The 17,908-nt window shown below is 51.3% G+C and overlaps 1 protein-coding gene across 2 annotated transcripts in view; it reads right to left on the minus strand.

The window, feature by feature from the left end:
• Positions 1-13,557, minus strand: part of FGF12 (fibroblast growth factor 12) — a 286,268-nt gene extending 272,711 nt beyond the window's left edge. For both annotated transcript variants that reach the window (XM_053312084.1, XM_053312083.1), the window contains exons 1-2: positions 13,434-13,557; positions 13,053-13,272 (exon numbers count right to left, since the gene is read on the minus strand). In XM_053312084.1, the coding sequence (XP_053168059.1) occupies positions 13,053-13,065 (13 nt within the window). In that variant the 5' untranslated portion in view covers positions 13,066-13,272; positions 13,434-13,557. The remainder of the gene's footprint in view (positions 1-13,052; positions 13,273-13,433) is intronic.
• Positions 13,558-17,908: the final 4,351 nt, after the last annotated feature.

Consider the following 17,908-nt stretch of genomic DNA (forward strand, 5'->3'; position numbering starts at 1 on the left):
TTGATTTGATTTTTATACTGCCCTTCCAAAAATGGCCCAGGGCAGTTTACACAGAGAAATAATAAATAAATAAGAAGGCATTAAATGCCTCGCTACAAGCAGTAATGGGCTGGAAGGGGGATAATAAACTGAAGCTGAATCCAAGCAAGATGGAGGTGCTCATTGTTGGGGGTTGTAATCTTTAAGATGGGATAGAACTTCCTGTTCTGGACAGAGTTACACTCCCCCAGAAAGAGCAGGTTCATAGCTTGGGAATGCTCTTGGACCACAGTCTCACACCTTTGTGCCTCAGTTTGAGGCTGTGGCCAGGAGCGCTTTTTACCAGCTGCAATTGATTCAACAACTCCACCTGTTCCTTGAGGGAAATGACCTGAAAACAGTGCAACACCAGTTGATAACTGGACTACTAGTAGCTAGTAGACTACTACTAGCTAGTAGCTAGTAGACTGGACTACTGGCAGCTAGATAACTGGACTACTAGTGGCTGGACTACTGCAATGTGTTGTATGCAGGGCTGCCTTTGTATTGTAATTCAAAGTGCAGCAGCCAGATTGGTCTCTGGGGTATCCCGGAGACACCACATTATGCCTGTTTTAAAACAGTTGCACTGGCTGCCAATACGTTTCCGGGCAAAGTACAAAGTGCTGTTTATTACCTTTAAAGCCCTGAATGGCTTAAGTCTGGGGTTACCTGAGAGCGTGCCTTTCTCTACAGGAACCCCACTGCTCATTAAGATCATCAGGAGGGGCCATCTTCTGATGCCAGCAGTTCATCTGGTAGCTACCTGGGATCAGGCCTTCTCAGTGGTGCCCCTGGGTTGTGGAACACATTCCCCATGGAAATAAGAGGATGATCTTCCTCGGATAACTTCTGTCTTAGAGAGCGCCTTCTTCTGCATGATCCTCACCACACATTAAGATCATCTGTGGAGGTCCGTCTCCAGTTACCACGGGTGCATCTGGTGGCAACTCAGAGGCGGGCCTTCTCTTTAGCTGCTCCTGGGCTGTGGAATGCATTCCCAGCAGAAATCCGAAATCTGAGTTCATTACTGTCTTTCCAGAGAGCCCTTAAAACCTATCTGTTTGGCCTGGCCTTCCAAGGTTTTTAAAATGCTGTAAACTGTTTTAAACTGTTTTGAATGTTTGCCCTGGTTTTCCAGGGTTTTTAGCTGTTTGAATGTTTAATTGGTTTTATTCTGTTTTTATAGTTTTGATTTTAATTGTTAACTGGTTTTAATTGTTTTTATTCTGTTGTAAACTGCCCTGAGCCATTTTGGGAGGCTGGTATATAAATAAAATCTAAATAAATAAATAAATAAATAAATAAATACCCATCTTTTTAGCCCGGCTTTTAATGCTATCTAGTTTAATCTTAATCTGGTTTGAATGGTTTTTTTAAAATATATATTTTAATTTTTTTATTATGTATTTTTGATTTTAATGTAAACCATCTTGAGCCATTTTAGGAAGGGTGGTAAATGAATGGATGAATGAATAAATGAATGAGAATAGACCCCATGGACTCAGTCCGGCTCTCAGCCTCTAGCCCACCAACCAGGTGGATTCCTACCTGACAGACATTTCCCAGCATGCACAGAGGGGGTTGTTCTCTATCTTCCTGCTGCTCCAAGAAGGCTGCTTCTTTTCTCAGTCAAGTTCAGGGGAAATGTTTTTTGCATTGATAATGGATCACTAATGATTTATGAAGAGAGAGAAAACACACATACTCGTATCATACCAATAAAACATTTCATGTGGTGCACTGCTCTTCATAAATCCTTAGAGCAGAAACATTCAGCAAATTAACTTCATCCATCAACCATGTGGCAGAGAGAAGAAAAAACACAAATCTAGAATAAGTGGGGAAAGGAATGAGATCCCCCTTTTCCAAAGTCAGGCTGAGATGCAAGGAATGGAAACTTGGGTTTCCAGAGGTTGCTGGACTACATTTCCCATTATCCCCAGCCCCAGGAGCTGAAGGCTGGGGTGATGGGAGTTTTAGTCCTGCAACATCTGGGGACCTATGCTTGAGAAGCTCTGCTATAGCGAGATTGCCATGCAAAAGTATCCAACTAGACCAAACACCCAGCAGCTTCCACCCTGCTCTGTTCAGCACCATGCCACATCTCTACCTCTGCCCTTTGTCTCCCAGCTGTTTTGAGCAAACAGGCCTTTCTTTCCTCCTTGCCAGAAAAGCATCCTGCAGCATCAACCAACCTACAGCCACATTTGCAGTTCGGCTGCCATCAGTAGGTTTACTCAACTCCAGCCAAGACAGAGGATAAGGGTACCTGGAGAGTACCTGGAGGATAGTACTGCGTTCAGTTCTGGTCACCATATCTTAAGAAGGACACTGTAGAACTGGGAAAAGGTGCAGAAGAGGGCAACCAAGATTATCAGGGGCCCGGAGCACCTTCCTTAGGAGGCAAGGCTACAGCATCTGGGGCTTAGATTAGAAAAGAGGCGACTACAGGGAGACATGATAGAGGTGTATAAAATTATGCATGGCGTGGAGAGAGTGGACAGAGAGAACTTTTCCTCCCTCTCTCACAACACTAGAACCAGGGGCCATCCCATGAAACTGAAGGCCAGGAAATTTAGGGCTGAAAAAAGGAAGTACTTTTTCACACAGCGCATAATTAATCTATGGAATGCTCTGCCATGGGATGTGGTGATGGCCACTAGCTTGGATGGCTTTAAAAGGACCTTGGACAAATTCATGGAGGACAGGTCTATCAATGGCTACTAGGCTGGTGGCTATAAACCACCTCCAGCCTCAGAGGCATGATGCCGCTCAATACCAGTTGCAGGGGAGCAACAGCAGGAGAGAGGCCATGCCCTCACCTCTTGCCTGGGGGCTTCCCAGAGGCATCTAGTGGGCCAATGCGTGAAACAGCATACTGGATTAGACAGGCTTCCTTGGGCCTGGTCCAGTGGGGCTGTTCATAGGTCCTTATATCACCCCTCTGAGTAGGGATGTGCAGACCGGTCCGGTGGTCCGGTCCGGGAGTTCAGGAGTTTGAGGTCGAACCGAACCACCGGATCCAGTCCAGCCAGTCCGCGAATTTCCTTAATTTTTTTTTTAAAAAGTTTATTTTAAATACCTTGAGCCCCTTCAGGGGGCTTGCTGAGGCCGCGGGGGGGGGGGGTCCGCGTGGGTTCCCTCTCCCCCCGCCGGTTGTCCTTATCACCACTGCGGCCCGCCGCGGGCGGGTAAATGACCATTTTCTGTCCTTTCGGGCCTCCATATGAGCATGCGGCCGCCATTTTGGCGGCCGCCGTGCATGAGCCAATGCCCTCTGCAAGGCAAGGTATTTAAAATAAACTTTATTTTTTTAAAAAAAATTAAGGAAATTTGTGGACCGGTCTGGAACCGGACCGGGGGGCGGGGTTCGATTGGGGGCCGGACTGAACTGGCCCAGTTAGGTTTGAGGCCGGTCGGGCCTCAAACCAAACCGGGCCAGCCGGTTCCATGCACACACCTACCTCTGAGTGCTGGGGAAATGGGGACAAGAACATGCAGGGCCAGAAGATGGGAGAAAGGGCATGGGGCAGGCAGGAGTGGGAAACTATAGGACGACGACACCATGTACAGCTTGGTGAGAAGGAGAAAGCAAAGGGCAGCTCCTCCTGTCATTTTAGGGATTCTTCTTCTCCAGAACAGAGAGTGAACAATGTGGAATAAAAACGAATTCAGTTGTACTGAACTTGGGGGGGGGAGGGGTTTGCTAGAGGGCAGGGAAGGGCAGGGGGGAGATCTCTAGGTTGGCACCTGCAACAGTCCAGCTCTCCGGGGTCCATGGAAAATGTTTCTGCATTTTGCAGACAAACTTCTTGCTGGATTGGGCCTCCTCTGAAGAGAAAATGATGTTTTTCTGGTTGCATTATTTTTATTTCCTTCTTTTATCTGAACCACCTTGGCAATACTTACAGAAAGGTGTGTACACTTCTACAAAATAAAATGCATAAGACAAACCAACGCTCTCCAGAAATCATCGTGCAGACACTGAAGAACAGAAAAACTTCTACCACTTATTCCACTCGGAGAACATCCTCTCCACTGATGGGGTGTGGGGCATCACTATAACAGGGCCAGGGGAGACAGTTGTCTGGGGGCCCACTCTCTTGGGGGGGGGCCCAGAGGCAAGTCACATGACTGAATCCCCCAGCCGCGCACCCGCCCGGGCTTCCTTCAGTTGTATTCATCTTCCGAAACTGATGTGAGTGTTAAGACCTGGAGCTACCAGAACAGCATGTCTTTCTCTAGTACCATTCAATGACTGCATCGTCCACAATTTACAAAACCTTTTTAAAAATAATTTAGGATGATGTTCTATTGTGGCACATAGGATCTATCTATATCTATATCTATATCTATATCTATATCTATATCAAATTCAAGTTCTTTAATGTTAAAGCCACAAGCCAAAACATCTATATCAATATCTATGCTTTTTGTTATCACTATTCAGCCTCATTTGAGATTTCTTGACTTCATGAGCTGAGCTTCAGTGAGGAGGAGGGCCATTTTAAAATCTTGTCTCTGGGCCCACTCCAACCTTGCTACGCCTCTGGATGTGCAAAAAGATAAACATTTTTAAAAGAGTGGAAGGGGCGGCATTGGCATTCATGCAGGTTTTATAGATACAGCCTTAAGAGGCCTGTATATGAACTTGCAGTTCCTTACTTGTGAGCAAATTTCAAACACGCGGCTGGGTTTGATCTTAGGCTAAATTGATTTAAAAGGTTTCGGTTTAAGGCACCTTTCAACAAACCTCTCCATAATCCAGCAGCCTCATGTGCTCCAGCTGATTTTAGATTGCTGGTGTCTCAACACTCTCCAACAGTGAAGAAGTTCCTTTTAAAAAATTATATTTTGATATATTGTGCAGTTCAACTGACGGTTTAAAGATAAAAGTCGAAAACTATATAGGTGAGCCTGTATCATCAAGTGATTGAGATAATGTCTGGAAGCATCAAATCTGAAGAGGATTTCAGATGAAAAAGAGAGAGCATTCCATGATGAAACTAGTTTATAGACTATTTAACACCTTTAAAAACTTCACCACTATATAAAACATCTTACTCTCATTGACAGAAGGACCGAAAACATCACACTTCACATATGTGGAAGAATTATGAACATGTTAAAAAGTGCTGGAGTTAAGTTCGTGCTAAAATAAGCAACATTATATATTATGATGATTTTATTCCAAATCTCCAGGTATTCTCACTCAGAATTTTTGATGAGGGTCTTAGAGACTTCCCAACAAGGGCTCTGTCATTTTTTTAATTTTAATTTTTTGGCTGCTAGCAGCACATTTAGAAATTGCTCATAAATTGAAGTAATAATCCATTTATGCTTGCTCAGTGGTACAGAAGGGCCTAGGATTAACCCTGATGAGTGAATACATATGCGCATCTGATGGACAAACATCAATGGACTCATTTATTGAGAGATGGTTTATGTTTATTTCTTATGACATCTATAATTCTTCAGCACAGCATTGCTCAAATCAACACCAATATGTTTTGGAAAGTCTGAATTTCTGTACGATTGTTAAATGTGTGAAGATTTTGATGTGTGTTGTCCTTCTCTGGATTTGTTTTTATTGTGTTTGGTTTAGTTGCAGTATTTCTTTAAATGGTACTTTTACTGTAATTTTTAAAAAAAAAAGAAAAGCACTTAGGAAATTAATGTATATTTCTTTTCCTGCTGTAACACAAAGGCTCATGGTGGGGTCCAATACGTACTCTGCAAGGTAGGTTAGGCTGACCTGCTCAAGTCTGGGGGAGCTTTACAGCTGACAGAGCAAAGGTTTTATCCAAAATGTTGTGACTATTGCCTGCACCAGCCCCTTAAAAACAAACAGGTGTTTGGTGCAGTGACAGTCACTCCTCAGGGATCAATGTTCCCTGTTTCTCTAAAGTTGCACTTTTTGATTTTTAAATACAGCATCCACTGCTTTGCTGAGTTGTAGATGCTTCGATCAAATGCAGTGGACGTTTTCACCGATGCTAATCTTATGGCTGTTGGGAAAATGATATTTCCTGGCCTTTACTGACAGAAAAAGGAACTCGAAACTCGTTAAGAATTCCACGGTGTCACGGGGCTCTCTCTGGGCACTGACTGAGCCCACCCTTTCACTCCTCCAAGGAGTCCATACCTGAGAATGTGATGGTGGCGAAGCGCATATTCCAGCATGGCACCCAGTATGCAGGTGATAGTCCCAAGTACCATCGTTTGGTGTTAAAATGACAGTTGGCAGCATCATGCTCCTTCCTCCTCATGTCTGCCTGGACGTATTCCCTCCCCAGCCCAATGTCCAGCTGAAAGACCAAGGCCAAGTGTGGGTGCACAGAGCCTCCTTTCTAAAGCCAGCATCATAGGCCAGGCTGTACAAAGTCTTGACAGCTTATATGGCACGGCAGTTCTGATGGGTGCCTTAACTGGGAATTTCCATGCTTTTTAAAGCACGAGTGAAAATGTAAAGCTTCTTAACTCACTTCTTAAACCAAAGGTTTTTGGATGACTGAATTAGTATAAGGGGTGTTCTTCATGTGAACACCCTGGGGGTTAAACTGGGGAAAGGAAATAATAAAGGGGGTCCCTATAAACAGCAGGGACCCCCCACCAAGGTATGCAAGAAAATCCTGCTCTTTCAAAATGCCCAGTCAGGCATTCCTCTGCCCACCCCACCACCCATCCACTCTCACCCCAGGCTAGAAAAAACAACTACCCAGCAGGAACCAAGGACCACACCTAAGCACTGCTCACGCGCTTAGTAGATGGCTTGCTGCTTCAGCACAAGAAGGCAAAGGCAAGGTCTGTCTGTCCGGGGCTGGGATTTGAGGGCTTCTAGTGGGAGCTGTCAATTAGATTCCCCTCCCGCCCCCGCCCCCCATCCCTCACAGGTCCGTTTCCAGCTGTTAGGCCCCTCCTCTTCCCAAGGGGACGGCTCCTTGTTGTATGCGGCAGAACAGGCCATCGCCATGGCTAGTAGATGGCAATCCATCACTAAGCCACTGGCCAAACGCACTGGACTGGGTGGACTTAAGTGTGACCCACCAAGGAGGGACCTCTTTGATTCCTATGCAAAACGGTGGACTCTGGACAACATCCATTAGTTGCATCTTAAATGTGTGTGTGCATCCACATGAGGTACACTTAACATGCACTGGTGAAACACAGGGATTCAAGTTACACATAACATTATTTTTTTTTTCTTGAATCCCTGTGTTTCACCAGTGCATGGTCAATGTACATCATGTGAATGCACACACACACACACACACACATTTAAGCATAAGAATCAAAGAAGTCCCTCCTTGGTGGGTCACACTTAAATCCACCATCTATATCTATATCTATATCTATATCTATATCTATATCTATATCTATATCTATATCTATATCTATATCTATCTATATTTATAAACTGCACAAAGCTGCTGTTTTTCCAGCCCGGCCTGCTCGATTTCCTGTCCCTTTCTTGCCCACCTCACGGAGTCCAGATGTAGCCCTCTGGCTGTGGCTGTGCCGGAGTGCATGCCGTACAGCGCCCAGCACACTGCTCCTGGGTGACTGCTAAGTAAGCAGGACCGCCTTCTCCTAATACCAACAGTGCACAATTTAAACAAGCAAACAAACCAACCACCCCTCCACAGCTTCGGGCCAGGATATTGAAGAGACCGCCTTCCCTTTCTTCAGTGGAGCTAATGACCAGCCTGCAGGCGGCACCGGGTGGGATAGAGAGGGGCTAACAGAGCTCTGGGCAGGAGAGGCAGCTGGGCCTCTTTGGGTCCCCCCCCCACCGCTGCCACTCCTGCTGTGCTTGTCAGTTGGAGGAGCAGAGAAGACTGTCTCCTATTTGGCTGGTAACTGCCCCAACACGCTGTTGAAGTGAATGTGTGTCTAATAAACCAGATCTATTTCCGTTTACCAGAGCAAAACCCACCCCAGGCATGGGTTTGCTTGCACCTTATCTACGACTCATGAGGCACTGGCACAATTTTCCTCAGTCGTTGGCATAATCTTGCCCATGCTTTGCAGTACTCAGGCGTTGCTGCTGAAAGTGGATGTGACCCAGCTAGAATCCCTCATCTGCTACAGATTGCTACAGTGGCCTGCCCTGCAGGGCTGTTGTGCAAGGAAACACAAGTAACACTGTGAAGCTTCCTCCCTCTCCAAAGTGCGACAAAATGATCCACCTGGTTCAGGCTTTGTCTTTCTGGCTCCTCACAGCTGTCCTTTCTTGGTCAGCTGCTGTTTGATTCTAGCCAAAGACTTGGGCACAAGACCAAGATATTCCTGGACTCCCCGCGTTCACTATTCTTAGCCTTGACAAAGCTGAGCCATCAGGATGGGCAGGAAGGAGCTGCATCCTCCACCAGCCCAGCAAAACCACTGCAAGACTGAAGACGGGGCAGAAAAGGTGGAACAATGCAAGGCCGCCAGATATTCTGCTGAAGTCCCAGACCGGTGCCCGCCCCCCCCCCCCCCCACACACACACACACTTTCTCCAGCTTGATAGATGGGAAGGCTCAACCAGGCAGCAGAGCAGAGCATGTTTCCCCAATGCCCCACTTCCCTCCACGGCGGCTCATCCTAAGAAGCCAAGGGGGCACTAGAGGAGGCACAGCTGCTTCTGCTTCCCAGCAGCAGCAGCAGCAGCTGCCGCCAGGGTTGCTCCTGTCTCTCCCGCGCTGCCTGCAGGCTGGCCATGGGTCAGGCAGAGATGCGCAGTTAACCCGGTGAATGGCCAGCCTGCAGGCAGCGCAGCTCTCGGGCAGAGAGGAGCAACCTGAGCGCTGGGAGGCAGAGGCAGCTGTGCCTCCTTTGGCGCCCCCTTGCTTGTTAGGAGCAGCCGCTCCGGCTTCCCTCCCTCCTCCACATTAAGCAGCCTGCTGGCATGGCTGTTGCAGAGAGTGCCGATCCAAGGCTCACGCCTCTTATGGCCGTTATCTTCGATCCCATCTACACTCCGGACATATATAAGCTTTTACCTCACACTTACTTCCCTGGATTCCCCCAAAGTATTCTGGGAACTGTAGTTTGGTGGAGGTTCTGACACCATTAAAAAAAACCCTAGCACCTCCTGCTTCCACACACAAAAGCTGTACAGTTCTCAGGGGAGAGACTCATACACCGGTTCAAATCAGTCATGAAAATATGCTCTTCCGTGCCAGCTGAAAAGACGCAGAGAGCAGGGCAAGGAACAGCACAGAACTTGCACCTTGAATCTTCACCCTCTGGCCCCTTGGTGGCCTTCTGAACCACCAGAAGATCATCTGACAGGCCCATGTGTTTAAAAGAGGGGGCACAGTCATCAGGAACCCACAACCTCTGGCCTGGAGCTTGCCTCCCTAAAATCCAAGGTGTGCTGGAGCGCACACTCAGCTGCTCATTCAGACCTATCACTCCTGGGATTCTACCATTTCAGACTACGGGGGGGGGGGGGGAGATTCCTGTTAGTATTACTTTAAAAGCTCCTTAACACTGGACAGAGTGCTCTTCAACTAAAAGTCAGCCTCCTTGTGGAAAATGAGGCCATACTAGCCCAGCTTTTTCTCCAAGGTGCTTTATTTTCCATGCAGCCCCCCACCTGTGGCCTGCAATGGTACAACCCGTGCGCAAAGCGGGTTGTACCATTTTGGTCACATGGCCAGTGCAGGCCCTGCTAAGACAGGACATCTGCCTCCCCTTTGAGGATCAATGCAGGTTCCCTACCTGGACTCCCAGTGCCAAAATACAAGGCCAGCCTTGTGCCGGACTGGGAGATTCTCCTCCATTAAGCCTGTTTTCTAGGAACACCATGACATGGCCAAAATTTGAAGCTTTCTTGAAAAACAATAGAATAGGTATTTTTGAGGAAGGTTCTTCTCCACTAAGAACAAGAGCAAAACCAGCACGCTGCTGAAGATGAAACCCACTGGCTGCAAACTGAAGGTTTCCCACAAATACAGTAAATGACTAAGGGAAGATAAAATAAGCAGCAGGGAAACAGAACCACCTTTTAGCCAAAGTTAGGTGGAATCTCTTCTATGTATACAAGCAACAATAACAGGGTCTCTCTGCATTACGGGTGGCTTGGGAGTTTCAAACAAGAGAGTGGCCGAGACTGAAGCCAGGTCTAGGCCAGAGGTGGACACTGTGCCACTAAAATGGGCCCCCGATGTCTTTCTGAGTGTCCTCCTACAGGCTTCAGTTAGCATCCCAGCATTTGTCACCCTTCTTCCAAGATGCTAGTTCTTATGGCTGGAAAGGTATGGGAGCAGACAATGACAAAAATGTCTAGTGAGGACATCTGTCCTGAATCAGTCGATTGTCTCTGGTTGTTGTTGTTGTTTTAAATCAAGCTCCTGTAGGGAGCTGGGACTGCATGCTGCTTCCTCTCCCTTCCTTCCACCCCCTGGAGCATTCCCAGACAGGGCATTTAGCTCATGGCTCCACCAGTGTTCCCTCTAATTTATTTCATCCGTGTGCGGAATGAGTTTTGTTCTTGGCAGCAGTCTCAAGGCAATGTGTGCACACATGCATTCAGAGTGGGACCTTCCTGATTCAACCTGAGCGGGATCTAAAATTAATTGTGCAGACATCCAAAAACTTGTAAGTGTGCACACATGTGCATGCCTTAGAGGGAACACTGGTCTCCACCGGCATAGAGGGTGTGTGTCCACATATCAGCCAGATTTATCCCAAAGTCCGTGCGACATATCTCCATACACAATTTGGGTTTCCCCCTGCATATTGGAACCTAGCCCCATTTATGCCCGGGGTTTCAAAAGAGCCACATTTTGCATTAGAGTAGCCGATATGCCCCAGACTCACAGTAAAGGCTCACAGTAAAGCCTGCTGTCTGGGAAAGCTCCTGGAAACCCATTTATTTATTTTTAATTATTTATTTAACACATTTGTATACTACCCAAAACGCAAGTCTCGTTTCAGCTCTCGGATTCTCTTCTGTGGTCAAGAATAAGGTTTGCTAGTTCCCTTGGTGGGAGACTAACCAAGGCCGTACCATAAACAGACAAATGTATCCCTGGCAATCGTTGGCCCAGGATTGAGACCCGTTCTCCAGTAGTCAGTGAAGATGGTCTCTTCACCAGTGGCTCAATGCTGCCTTCCCAAAGGCCTGTTATTTATTTATTTTTACATGCTTTGCATTGCAAGGGCTGGAAATATAAAATTCCAATGCTGAATTGTATTTCTTTTCTGAGAAAATATGCCATCATCAACAATCTGGACGCAAGCCTTTGCCCTTTCTCCCCAGCCGGCCGGCTGGCCTGAGGTCAGTGGCTCTGGGAACTTTGACTGCAATAAAGCACATCTTTACAAGTCCCGAGCACCCAATTATCGAGGGCCAAGCAGAAACCACGGCCAGATGGCTCACTCCCATGCTCGCTGGCTCACCCTCCCTGCTCAGGCTCTCATACAACCGCACACTATCGCAGAATCTCTAGTGAGCATCACCCCGATTTAGCTGCCAATGCAAAGAAAAAGAGGGACCCTGCCGGCTCCTTGAACCTTGAAGCCGCCGGCTAGCTGGTTCCCTCCCTCCCTGCTTCGACAGAGAGGCATCCATCGGCTTCGGCAAGGCATGACTATGCACATCGCGGGTTATGATGTGTGTACGGCAGCTCTCCCCCACGTTTGCTTTCGTGCATCACACATGATGCAGACCAGCAGCACCCCTCCATCAGGCCAGAAAAACACACCAGCAGCTGGCAGTCTACCTGACGCCTTAGCCAAGGTGCTGCTGGGGGCTGTTTGAAGTTTCTGGTCTAAACTGAGCCCACCCATCCTGCCTGGATTCTGCCTGTGGAGCCCCCCGCCCCGCCCGTGCATTCCCTGGGCCTGTGCACAACCCCAGGGATATCTGCTGCCGCTGCCCCCAGGTTAGCACCACCTGAGAGCAGCGGATGCTGCCCCCCACCCAGTGGAAACCACTGCCCGCCCACACGCCTCCATCAGCAGCCCATCGCCAGATATCCTCACGCCACCTTTGATTGGCACAACAGCAGCAGCGGCGGCGAGGGAAACAAAGGCAGGGCTTTGAGCAGAGCCCCCCTCGTCTCCCGGCACGGGGTGCCTGCCTGCCTGCTGCTGCTGCCGCTGCTGCTGCCTCCTCAGCGGCTCCCCAGGACTCCGGCTGTATCAGTCATAGCAGAGCTTCCCAGACGCCTTGTGTAAGAAGCGGGGGGGGGGCTGTTAAGTAAGAGCGGCAGCCTCTCCCCAGCGCCGGGCGCGATTGGCTGGCCCAGCGGGCCACCAAGAGATCGGGAGGGGTTTCCGAGTTCTTCCCGGACTCCTGCCAGGCGAGCCAAGCAAGCCAGGAATCGTGGGCTAGGGGCGTCTGGCCGGAGCAGGAGACCCGCCCGCCTGCCCGCGAGGCGGGGGTGCATCTCTGCTGCTGCTGCTGCTGCTGCTCCTTGGTGCACACGCCAGCAGCGTGCTGGGTGGAGGGGCGAGCCTGGGGCTGGGGGCACTGTGCCGCCGCGCGGCTCCCTCACTTCGTGCACTGCACCCCCCGCCCCACACACACACAAACACACACCCCGCCCGCCCCCCTCCGGGAGAGCAGCCCGCTCTGCCGAGCTCAGGATGCTGCAGCGGCGGCTGCTGCTTCGCGCGGGCTGCCCAGCGCTGCTCCTCTCCCGCTTCAAGCCAGGCGAGATTCCGCCGCCCGCCCGCCCGCCTCCAGACATTCCGCAAGGAAGACGCCCCCGCTGCCTTGCAAGCACAGCCCAGGGCCCCGGCGGCTCGCCGCGGGAAGCCGCCGCCCGCCCGCCCCGGTAGCAGCCAAGGGAGCCGTGCCAAGGGCCCCTCTGCGGGGGAGCGCACGGGGCGCCGCTGGGAGGGGGCTTCCCCGGCCGCCCGCCCGGGACCGCTGCTGCTGCTGCTACTGCAATGTGTGCCTGCCAGGCAAGCAGGCCGGCCGGCGGCCGAGCCCAGAGCCGAGCGAGGCGGCGGGCTCCGAGCAGCAGCAGCAGCAGCAGCACTGCGGCCCGCCCTCCGCCTGCTCCCGCTGCCGGCCAGCCGCACCGCCTACCTTTGCCTTCCATGGCGGTGCTCGCCGAGCGCCGGGAAGTTGCCGAGAAGTTTCCGCCCGCCGAGACGCCGCTGCCGCTGCTGCCGCTGCCGAGGCGCTGGTCCTCTCCGCCCCAACGCAGGAGCCCGGCGGGGGAGAGCGTCGCCGCGAGTGGCGCTGCCGCTGCTGCCTCCGCCTCCGCCTGCGTCCTCGGCTGGGCTTTCCCGTCGACCCCCGGAGGCTGCAAGCAAGCAAGCGCCAGAGGACGTGAGCGGCACGCCCGCCTGCCCGCAGAGCCCCGCCGCCGCCGCCCCCGGCGCATGCATCGCAGCAGGGATGCGCAATCGCCCGGGAGGGGACCGGGAGGGAGGAGGGGGGGGGAGCCGAGGGGGCCGGCCTTACCTGGTGGAGGCTGCTGCGGGCGCTGCTGCTGGGCGCGGGAGGGAGCTGTCCGCCGAGCCGGTGCTGCAGGTAGAACTGGCCGCTCAGCCCACTCGGCTGCCTCTGTTGTACGGCGGCAGAGTTGCATGGGAGCCGCCAGGACGCATGCGCGGCCTCCCTTCGCCTCCTCGACGTTCCCCCCACGGCTCGGGCCACAGTTCCCCCAGCAGGGAAAGCAGCGCCAGCGCCGCCGCCGGAGCCGGAGCCTGGGGCCAGAGAGGGCTGGCTGGTGCTGCTGCTGGAGGGAAAGCCCGGCCTGGACTCCCCGCGGCCAGCTGGGATGGGGCGGAGCTGGCCAGCTGAAGTTCTGAGCGCACCGGCGAGTCGGCTGGCCCCTTTTTTTTTTTGGCCGAAGTCGCGCGGCTCCCGCCTTGGTCGGCATTTTCTCGGATTTGGATTCTCCTGACTTCAGTGGAAAAGCTGCTCTTCAGTCCACACGCGCCGGCAGCTAATCCGATGCGGCCCTGCCGTCGTCAGCACACACAATGGGAAGGCGGCCGTCTGTCTCACCCCACTTTTCCGTGAGAAGAGCTGATCGTGCAGCCCAGGTCTTGTTACGCGCCGGATTCACGCCTGCAAAAGAGGCGCAGAGATGCTCGGTCGGGCTCATTCCGGCTGCCAGCATACATTTTCCCAAAGAGAAGAAGCGATGTGCAGGGAAGTGGAGGTGGCCCAGGCAAAGTTTCTCGGAGAACCAGGCCAAGAGCAAGCACGAACAGTGCCTTTCAAAAGAAACCCCGGGTGGTCCCCGTTGCTACTCTCCGGAAGCCAGAGTGAGATGGCCTTCAGAGCTTGGGTAAGCTCAGCCTCCTACAGGACTGGGATCTGATTATTGCAAACCCCCAGGCAACGCACCAAGTATGTGCAATGAGACCAAACATCTGGCCAGAGGAGTTGCATGTGTGAGCCCCTGCAGCGGGGTGGGGCTCCTCCCGGGAACATACTGAGAAAGATTCAGCCATCACTTGGGACAAGGCAGAGTTGGTGGCTCTACTCTGGGCTGCCCAGCGGCTGGTCTCCGTGGCTGGTCAGCAGTTTTGTTCAATCCTGCCCACCGCAGAGGGCTCCCTTCCTTAGGCTTGCCTGCCCATTCTTGGTCCTGGCTCCTCTGTGTGGACCAATCACCAGCCTTCCAGCAGGCCCAAAGAGAAGTTGCCCCCTCGCCCCCCCCCCCCCCGCCATCCCACAGGTCCATCCCTGTGGAGGCTGGATCCCAACACGCTCCGACATTAGTGGGTAATGTCATGGAAAGGCTGCTGCTGCACATTGGGCACAAACCATGCAGGGCTCTACAAACAGCCAGCAGCCGTCTGGGTCACATGGTCTCTTTTTATTTATTTTTTAAAGTTTCTCAGTCTCCATAAAGAGGAGTGGAGAGGAGAGGAGAGCTGGTCTTGTGGTCACCAGCATGACTTGTCCCCTAAGCTAAGCAGGGTCTGCCCTGGTTGCATCTGAATGGGAGACTTGATGTGTGAGCACTGCAAGATATTCCCCTCAGGGGATGGAGCCGCTCTGGGAAGAGCAGAAGGTTTCAAGTTCCCTCCCTGGCAGCATCTCCAAGATAGGGCTGAGAGAGACTCCTGCCTGCAACCTTGGATAAGCCGCTGCCAGTCTGTGAAGACAATACTGAGCTAGATGGACCAATGGTCTGACTCAGTAGAAGGCAGCTTCCTCTGTTCCTAAGATACAGATGGCCACTGGACTGTATCCTGTAGCATTTATGTAAGAAAAGTGCCATCTGTTTTAGTCAGCAAGGCCACCCCACCCCAACAGTTGCCTTGGCCAAGCATCCTACAACAGCAGAGCAATGCAGGCAGAGGCGTATCTAGGGGAAATAACGCCTAGGACAAACACTGAAATTGCGCCCCCCACCGTCCAAGCATCTGACACCCATCTTTCAGATAACTTTACCGTAATATCAGCTGAAAAATACAAGTCAAGCTCATTAATCTTTTAATATTTCAAAAACTATTTAGCAGTGGACGTAGCCAGACCAAAAAATGCTGGAAAACTACAAATGTCAGTATGCTGGGGCTCATGAAATACCCAAATACTATGTAGAGCTATACTTGGAAAACTAAACAGAAGTGCCTGTCTAATTCTCTACTATGCATTGTAGCATCACCATTACATAAGTCTTAAAAATCAATGGAGAATTTGACTTTTCCCAGATACTCTGAAAATAATTAAAGGATATGCAGAGTAAACTGTGTCACTGCTTGGAATATATTCTAGTCTTTCAGAAAGACAGTTAAAATGAGAGAAAGAGAGCAAGAAACTCCCAGTGGGCCTTAATACTAAGGATTTCACACTGATTCAAAGACAAACTCACCATTAATAGCCAGATTATTAGGACATCAAATTTAACTCACTTATCACAAGAAGCAAAGTAAGAGCAAATGAATACAATCCTAGCTCATAAGCTTCAGCTCAGTATTCACAAGCCCTGATTCTCTGTACATAGTGCCAAACTGAATATGTGTACAGTGACTTATATTATATATTTTTAAAAAATACCTGTAGCCCCTTCGGGGGGCTTCCTAAAGGCTGTGTGTGGGGGTCTGCAAAGGTTTCCCCTCCCCCCGCTGGCCTCTTAATTCACTGCCCCAGCCTGCCTCGGGCTGATTTTCGGGCCTGTTTAGGCCAGCAAAGATCAGCGTGGTGGCCATTTTGGAGGCTGCCATGCATGCTCAAATGGCCTCTGCAAGGCCTGGCAATGCCTAGGGCCTTGCAGGGACCATTTGAGCATGTGTGGTGTCCATTAAAAAAAAAATTTTTTTTAAGGCCACTGGAAACAAAATGGCTGCTGCACATGCTCAAATGGCTTCTGCGAGAGCCTCGCAGAGGCCATTTGAGCATGTGTGGTGGCCATTTTCTTTTGGGTGGCCATTTTTAATTTATTTATTTATTTCATTTTAAAAAATGTCACACACACCCTTCAAGTAGCACGCAGGGCATGTGCCCTGCCTGCCTCACCCTAGATATGCCCCTGAATGTGGGGAAACCTGTTTGCTCAAACCTGAATGATAGGCAAGGGATTCGGAGAGTCTGTTTCAAAGAAGTGGAGGCTCGATCGAGGTCCCCAAGTGTCTTCCCTTGGCCCCTTTGTTTAAGCTTCATGCCTTTCTGGCTGGTGTGTATAGCGAGATGGCATGCATGGCTATTGATTACCCTCCAGCGGCAAATGCCCTTTTGACAATTCCCTCTCTCTGGGATCTCCTGGTGGTTCACGCTGAAGACCGGAGGCCTAGCTCATTTGCTCCTCCTGTGTGTTCTGGAGCCTGTGCATCTCACTGGGATCTCAGTGTCAATGTATGATGGTGGTGCTGGCTCCTTCCTCCTGCTGCCACCCTTCTGGGCTCCTCCTGCCTGTTTGTAGGGAATGCCACCAGGAATGAGCAGATTCTGAGTCCTGTTGTTCTTCAGAGGGAATGTGAGGAGACACGGTGAAGGTCACCTCAGCTCTCTCTGCCTCTCAGGATACACGCCCCAGAGTCTCCTGCACAAGCACTCTCTCCTGGACTAGCAGCTCACCGCTCGAAAGTTGCTTGGGTTAGCTTCAGCAAGATGAAGACACCCTCTTGGCAAGATGCAGAGTCCTGAGGAGGCCCCACAGCTAGGGGGTGAGGCCGTCTGGGGGAATGAGAAGCCCCAGGGGTGGTGGTGCCAGATCCACCCCCTCCACTATGACCAGAGGATGCCCCCTTGCCTGTGTCCTCAGACTCGGAGGGGTCTGTAGACCATCCGCCTGCTGAGTGGGGCAGTATAGGGCACAGCAGGCCCCTTAAGTCCTCCAGCCAAGCCAGGCCCCGCTTCCCCACCAAAAGGGGTCTGTCTGCTTCAGGGCTTGGCGGAAGCAGCGCTCATGTGTAGGCCTCGCCTTGCTCCCAAGCAGACCTGACTTACTGGCTTGGCCTTGACTCTCTCCTGCCCTTGCATAGACCAGACTTGCCATACTGGCTTCACTCACATTGACTCCTGGCAGAGCTGACAGCCCTTTGACGGGTGACCTTGGCCTCTGGGCCCTGCCAAGCTCCCGCAGGTGGAGCTTCATCCTCTGCAGGTCATGAGACTGTCCATCCTGGACCAGGACCCCTCCCTGGGGTGATAGGCCTACCCTTGCCCACAGACAGCCCCCTCGCCTGTAAAGGCAACTTCCTCTGCGGCATCCACAAGCTATTTAACTGACACATGCACACCCCCTGCTGCTGCACGCCCCACAGCCAACTCCTCCAGGCCCCATAATGCCAGTGACCCCATCAGGGGCTGATCCACTGCCTTGTCTTCCGACACAAGATCTGCCGCAATCTGCCCAAAGTGCCTTTCGGCTCCAACAGGCCAGTCTTCATCATGCAATCCAGGAAACCAGGGAATGGGCGGCATTCAGGAAGCAGTGGGAGCTCATGATAGTCTCCCAGGACTGTCTGCTGCAGCCG

Source organism: Hemicordylus capensis, chromosome 3, assembly GCF_027244095.1.
Source record: "Hemicordylus capensis ecotype Gifberg chromosome 3, rHemCap1.1.pri, whole genome shotgun sequence".
Taxonomy (NCBI): domain Eukaryota; kingdom Metazoa; phylum Chordata; class Lepidosauria; order Squamata; family Cordylidae; genus Hemicordylus; species Hemicordylus capensis.